Source organism: Cicer arietinum, chromosome 8, assembly GCF_000331145.2.
Source record: "Cicer arietinum cultivar CDC Frontier isolate Library 1 chromosome 8, Cicar.CDCFrontier_v2.0, whole genome shotgun sequence".
NCBI classification, from domain to species: Eukaryota; Viridiplantae; Streptophyta; class Magnoliopsida; order Fabales; family Fabaceae; genus Cicer; species Cicer arietinum.
Genome location: NC_021167.2, coordinates 6,741,485 through 6,749,252, shown reverse-complemented (window position 1 = coordinate 6,749,252; position 7,768 = coordinate 6,741,485). Strand labels below are relative to the sequence as shown.

General features: G+C 29.7%; 1 protein-coding gene across 1 annotated transcript; it reads left to right on the top strand.

Moving 5' to 3' along the window:
- The first annotated feature begins 2,184 nt into the window (after positions 1-2,184).
- On the top strand, positions 2,185-6,403 carry LOC101503809 (monosaccharide-sensing protein 2-like). Its single transcript, XM_004512230.4, has 5 exons — positions 2,185-2,474; positions 3,141-3,707; positions 4,112-4,983; positions 5,102-5,289; positions 5,595-6,403. Exons 1-5 carry the CDS (start codon positions 2,396-2,398, stop codon positions 6,049-6,051), a joined length of 2,163 nt encoding a protein of 720 aa, XP_004512287.1. The 5' UTR covers positions 2,185-2,395; the 3' UTR covers positions 6,052-6,403.
- The last annotated feature ends 1,365 nt before the right edge of the window (positions 6,404-7,768 follow it).

Below are 7,768 nucleotides of genomic sequence, written 5' to 3'. Positions count from 1 at the left end.
TTTGTGATGCTAACACTTCCTCTTTTATTTATTATTATTTTATATTATATGTATTTTATTTGAGAAGAGGGAATCAATTAATATACATACGCTATGAACAAAGGTATTAAAATAGAAGATTATAGAAACCTCCAAGAAGGGAATGAATGAAACACACATATTTGTTAGAACTTGAAAATCACAATATGAGAGTATGAACTCATCCTTAAAAAATAGATTTTTTGCAAAGTTAAAAACAAAATTAATTGAAGTGAGAACTTGAACTACACTTTAAAGTTGTATGTTTTAAAACATGGTTTGCAATGGAAAAATATTTGCAACAAAAATGTATAAGTAGCGGTCGTGTTATTTTCTATTTTAATGAACGGTGAAAAATAACATAAAACGGTAATAGAACGCGGTTTATTAAAAATAAATATAAATATGAGAAACTAATTTTTGTTTCTCAAATGTTAGAGAAAAATACATTTTTATAATAGATCTAATTATTTAAACACTATTTTATCTCATATTTTTAATTGTAGTCTTTTCTCATCTCTAAACAAGTATTATACATTATATGATATTTATATTTTGAATAAAAAGTATTTATTTGTAAAAAATAATTAAGACACATTTTTAACAACTCATTGTGGTTTTTTAGGTTAGTAAATAATTATGAATAAAAAATATCATACAATTACATATATTTTATCGAAATGACTATTATATTTTAAGTAGGACAAATGAATGACATGTATTAAATTGATGTGAATTATAATTTTATAATTTTTATTGTTATTATTTTCCAAATCAAGTTTAGTAGTATTTAATTTTTTTTATCATTTTTATTTTATTTGAGCAGATTTTTAGACTTTTATGAAAATAAGTATTTTTTAATAGTAATTGTGATTTTTTTAAAGTCCTTTTTTATACAGGAAAAGAATGTAATAGTTAAAAAAATCGAACATTATTATATTATTTTTTAATTAAAAGAAGGAATATATTAGTTTTTAAATTAAAGAAATGTTATACAATTAATGGAGGTTTTATATTATAATCTATGATAATGTCGGGACTAGTTTGCGGGGTGTTTTCGAGATTGCAAGGCTACTTTTTTCAGATTTTTTTGGGTTAATTCCTATAAAAAAAATAAAAAAAGGTGAATAATTTTTTAATAAACTTTATTTTGTTTTTTTGACTAAATTAATCTTTTATATTAGCCATTGACGTATTTTTTATCATCATAATTACAAAGTAAAAGAATAATAATACATATAATGTTTATTAGAGATTGAGGATACAATACATATATTAACTTTATTTCTCAATAATACCTTTAATTGTTTATTGCAGATATAAAAATATGTGTATGATAAACACTCAAGATTATAATAATAATAATAATAATAATAATAATAATTTGGTCAAAAATAATAAATTATTATTATAAATGAAATTTTTTTATATCAAATTTAATGCTTGAGAAACTTCAACTTAGTATTAAGTTTTGGAATGGAGGTATATAGCATATATGTATATGATTTTATTTTTCACTCATGTGTATGTAATTGTTACATTATAATTTTGGACAGAACGATGGATTAGTTTTCTTCCTTGAGTATCATAATTCATAAACAATCCAATAATATCTCACATTAAATAATCAAATATCTATATTTATCTACATTATTTTTAAAATAAATTATCTTAAAAAGAGTTTTATAGAGATGACTGTATATATATATTCTTACGTTTTAAATTTATGATCATACTATTATTTGTACCACAATTTAAAGTATATATTAATGGTATAAATTAATTTTTTCTATACTAAAAAAAAAAGAGTTTTAAACAACAATTTAATATATACCCTACATATCAATTAATTAAAAAAACCAGTAATCACTGCCGTGGGGAATGTGATCGTGGTGCCTTCAAAGTCATAGAAAAAGCAAAGATATTTTCATAATTAAAAAAAAAAAAATACATCATTTTCACGTGTTAGTTACGAATTGAAAAATCACAATAATAAATATGAGCTGGCATAATTCTTTTGACTCACAATTAATTATTTGATACTAATATTATTAATTTATTATTATTATATTAATTTCATTGACAATAATAATAATAATTGAGAAACAGTTGAATGAAAATCTAGTACAGCTAAGTAACCTGAGATGGATAAATATGTTTTTATATTTATTTATTTTATTTTGTGATGAGAATGCAACAAACAAGAAACCTTATAACACGGATTCAAAAAATATCATAAACACTACAACGTTTGTTTGCATTGCAGTGTGCCATGTTTCAAAAATGCTATTTATCTTTCAACTTTACCAAATAGTTTCAAACCTTTCATTTTAATTGCAGCACTTCATTGTGTCTTTGGATTTTAAATTAAAAAAAAATGATGGAGGTTGTGATTATTGCACTTGCTGCTACAATTGGGAATCTACTTATTGGTTGGGATAGTTCAACCATTGCAGGTTTTTATTTATTTATTTATCCTTTGTCATCTTCTTATGTAATTTAGTAGTATCTATTCTGTTCACTGATTCTTCAATTAAAAATGTGTTTTTTTTGTACTTACTTTAAAATTTTAAGGATGTTTGGTTATAGATTTTGGGCAATTGTTTATATGCTTATGCTTACCCTAATTCTGAAATGTTTATTGGAAAAATAGAATAATTGGGTATTTTGGAAAATATGTGGTGGATCTTATTTGAGTGTAATTATGTTTTTGGTTTATTAACAATTTCTGGCAAATATACAACTTTTTTATTTTGGTAATTGTAGTTTTGTTTATCCCTATAATTTTTGTTGATTTTGGAATCTGTCTGTGTAATATGTTGAATATTTGATTTGATTTTTAGTTCTTTGATATGTGCTGCATAAGGACCAAAATGAATATTACACATATGTTACAAGGACTAATGCCAACAATAATGCGAACATGAACAAATTTTATAGATACTAAAACAAATTAACAAGCATCAAAAGTAAAATAGGGTATATTTGCCGTGAACAAAGACAGTTTTTTTATAGCGATTAGAACCAAAAAGTAGTATATTTGCAGGGAGAAAGAACATATTTAAACCATCTTGTTATTACTAGAATTGAATAAACATGTAACATGTTTGGCTCTTATGCAGGGGGTATGACCTACATCAAACAAGAATTCGATTTGGAAAAGGATCCAACACTTGAAGGACTAATTGTGTCAATGTCTTTTATAACTGGAACTGTTGTAACCATATTTTCTGGGACAGTCTCTGATTTGGTTGGAAGACGTCCTTTGTTGATAACATCTTCTGTTATGTATTTCATTAGTGGTTTGGTAATGTTGATGGCTCCTAATGTTACTATTGTTCTGTTGTCGAGGATAATCAGTGGTGTCGCCATTGCTCTCGCTGTTACTCTTAATCCTCTTTATATATCTGAGATAGCACCGCCTGATATAAGAGGCCAATTGAACACTCTTACTCAGTTTGCTTGTTCTGGTGGAATGTTTTTGGCTTACATTCTGGTTTTCTCAATGTCGTTGTTGCAGTCGCCTAGTTGGAGAGTTATGCTTAGTGTTATTTCTATTCCTTCTGTTGCTTATTTTTTGCTGACCGTGTTTTATCTCCCGGAGTCTCCTCGGTGGCTCGTAAGCAAAGGTCGAATGCTCGAGGCTGAGAAAGTTTTGCAAAGACTTCGCTGTGTTGATGATGTCTCAGGTTACACTTAATTTGCCGTTGCCTTTTATTGTTAACTTTAAATTTTCTGCATCATTATATTTCAACTGATTGGCCTGGGGTTTGCCTGTTGACTTGTTGTCTGATTGAGTTGACTTATTTGAGCTTATCTATTGACATAAACACTTGCATGAGACTATTTGAGGACTTATGAAATCAACTTATAGTTTATATGAAAACTGTTTGATTTTATTTGATCTTTTGATATAGAAATAACTTATACATAAACACTTATACGATAAAGGTTTATGCTATAAGCCCTTAATTAAATTGTTTATCCAAATATGACCATGATTTATATAGAATACTATGCCGTAGTTTTTTCATGTAGCCGACCTCACTAGAATAAGTTTTTCAACTGATAGTCAATCGTCATTGATTTATAGGGGAGTTGGCTTTGCTCGCGGAGGGTCTCAGTCCCGGGGGCGAAGACATAACCATAGAAGAATATGTAGTTGCACCAGCTACTGAGATCCTTGTTAACCAAGAAGCAGGGAAAGATTATATAAAACTATATGGACCTAATGAGGGAGTTACAATGGTTGCTCAACCTACAAACGGACAAGGTAGCATGCTATCACGCAGTATGTTGTCTCAGCACGGAAGCTTCGCATCTCAGGCAGCTGCTAGTCTCAAGGATCCTATTGTCAACCTATTTGGAAGTTTGCACGAGAGTACTCTCATCGATAGTGGTGGTTCGCGCAGCATGTTGATAAACAATGCCAATAGTATCTTTAGCACAGGGGATCCAGAGGCTAGCCCCTTCGGTACCAGTGATAACCTGCGTGCTCCGCTGATTTCATTTCACGGTGGTGCTGATAATAGGGCTTATGGATCTAAGGACATGTTAGGTATGAGGAGCAATAGCAGCCTGAGAAGTTATAGTAGTTTGGTTCATGGGAATGCCGTTGAAACGCCTAGAAATACAAACATTGGTGGAGGTTGGCAATTGGTTTACAAATCAACTGATGATGCCATGGGTGGGAAAGGAGAAGGACTCCAAAGGGTTTATTTGCATGCAGATCCTACCACAGTGTCTCAGTCTCCGCATGTTTCGTTTGCTTCAACTTCTGGTTATGACATACCGATAGATGGCGGTGAAGCTTTTCAGGCTGCTGGTATTGTCAGCCGGTCAATCCTCGGAACTAATGATGTGTTGAGTATGCCGACTGCTAAAGGTCCAAATTGGAGAGCTCTTCTAGAACCGGGAGTCAAGCGTGCATTAATAGTTGGAATTGGACTTCAAATTCTTCAACAGGTACAATTTGGTTCCAATGTGTTAGTATATTAATTACATCATTGAATCTTCAACAGGTACACATACATATACACTAACTTCTTTGAATCTGATTCTGAAAATATAATACACATTGCAGGCTGCTGGCATAAATGGATTTCTCTACTATGCTCCGCAAATTCTTGAGCAAGCAGGAGTAGGTGCTCTACTATCAAATTTGGGACTCAGTTCAATATCTGCTTCTTTTCTTGTAAACATCATTACAACATTCTGTATGCTTCCTTGTATAGCTATTGCCATAAGGCTCATGGATGTTGCTGGCAGGAGGTATGTCTAAACTATGACTCAGCATTAATTATAACAGAGATCAATTCCAACGCTATCAAATTTTACATGGACTAAAACAAAACAACAATGATCAAAACAAAAAAGTGATATATTTGTTAGGACTAAAAACAAAGAAATTCTTTTACAGAGATTAAAACCAAAAAATGATATATTTTACAAAGACTAAAAATATATTTAAACCATACATATTTGTCTTTCTATTTCATGTATGCAGCTAGCTTTATCTGTATTATTACAAACATTACAATTACTACAACAAAGATTGATCAATTTTCTCTTGGCAGGTCAATCATGCTGTACACAATACCCATTTTGATTGTGTGTCTCCTGGTACTAGTACTCAAGCAGTTTTTCCAATTTAGTTCTGTCCTAAATGCAGCAATTTCAGCTATCAGTGTTGTGGTATACGAAAGCGTCTTCTGCATGGGTCTTGGCGTTATTCCCAACATCATATGTGCAGAAATCTTCCCAACGAGTGTTCGCGGAATCTGCATTTCCCTTACATCGCTTACGTATTGGGTTTGTACCTTGGCTGTCACGTTGACATTCCCTTATTTGCTTCAACTTCTTGGTCTTAGCGGCGTCTTCGCTTTATTTGTTGGTGGCTGCATCATTTCATGGATATTTGTCTACTTGAAAGTTCCTGAAACAAAGGGTATGCCTTTGGAAGTCATTATTGAGTTTTTCGCTATTGGTGCAAAGCCTGGTACTGATCCTGCAGAAATCGGAATGAAAGACTAATCATAATGATACAAATACAAATACAATCATCATCATCATCATCATCGTCAGAAGCAACAACCGCGTGAATCATTGATTAAATAAAATTACCAATTGATTTTGATTCCTCTGAAAGTGAGTTTGAGAGGATTTTGGTGGAAGGTTGAAAATTTTTATCTAGTGTTTGAACACATATCAATAGCTAGTTGAATTTTTTGAGCATTTAAGAGAAGTCAATGTATTTTAGTAATTTATTTACATCATACTACTTATGATGTGTTAGACCAGTCCTTTTAGAATCTTATTGCTATTCATTCCTTGGGATTTGATTTTTGCTATCCTTTTATAATCTTATTTATAACTGATTTCAATAGTTCTATGTGATAACTTATTAAAACAATTTACATCGTATACAAGAACAATTTTAGTTACCCGTTCTCTTCTCATTTTAGAATTAACTTTAACATAATTAAAATTTTAATAGTGGTTGTAGATAGGGGTGTACAATGATTGGTGCAAAACTGAACCAAACCAACCCTGTTCTTTGGGTTGGACAATTTTTTGAATGGGTCCAAATCCAAATAGATGTAGTTTGGGTATCGGGTATTGAATATTAGACCCCGTGTACTCGTGTACCTGAATCGATCATCTCTTTTGTTATATATTTTTTAATAAAATATGATAGTATAAGTTTTTTCTGCATAGACAGTATATTATTATATATAGTTAAAGACAAATATAAATAGGATTATAAAAATCACATTTACTTCTACAGATTTTAGGACATAATTATTTTGTATTGTAACCTGATCAATTCAACCTAAACCATGTACTTTTTTATCGGTTTGGGCATCATTCAATTAAAACTAAACCAAGAGTTTTGTACTTTGCACCCCTCCCATTTTACCTTCCACCTACTCAAAAAAATTTAAAGACCACTTTGCGCTTGTTTAATTTGTATAAAATAATGGAAATTTTTACCATTTCAGTTTTCCACCCCCCACTTTCGAAAATTTATTAAAAATTTCAAACTTTCAAAATGTAATTATGCAGAAAAAAATTACTAATTTCGAAACTTTGAAAAAATACCAAACTTTCAAAATGAAATATTTCAAAAAATTTCGAAACTTTGGATGAATATGAAATTTTCGAAGTGTATTTTTCCAGAAAGCTTCGAAAGTTGGGATGAATTTGAAACTTTCGAAGCACATATATTTTGAAAATTTCAAACCTTCGAAGTAATTCCATTTCGAAAGTTTCAGAAGTTTCGAAACTTTCAATTTTTTTTTTAAATTACTGAAACTTCCAAAATTAGATATCAAATTTATTACTATAAATGTATTACTATAAATTTATTATTATTTATTACTAATAAAAATGAAAGCTTCGAAAGTTGGGATGAATTTGAAACTTTCGAAGCACATATATTTTGAAAATTTCAAACCTTCGAAGTAATTCCATTTCGAAAGTTTCAGAAGTTTCGAAACTTTCAATTTTTTTTAAAAAATTACTGAAACTTCCGAAATTAGATATCAAATTTATTACTATTAATTTATTACTATAAATGTATTAGTATTAATTTATTACTATAAATTTATTATTATTTATTACTAATAAAAATGCATTTCGGAACTTTCATGAATACCAAAGTTTCGAAAGTTTTGAATTGTTCGAAAGTTTCGAAAATTCTAGAATTTTCTATTTCGGAAGTTTCGATAATTCTGAAATTTTCTATTTC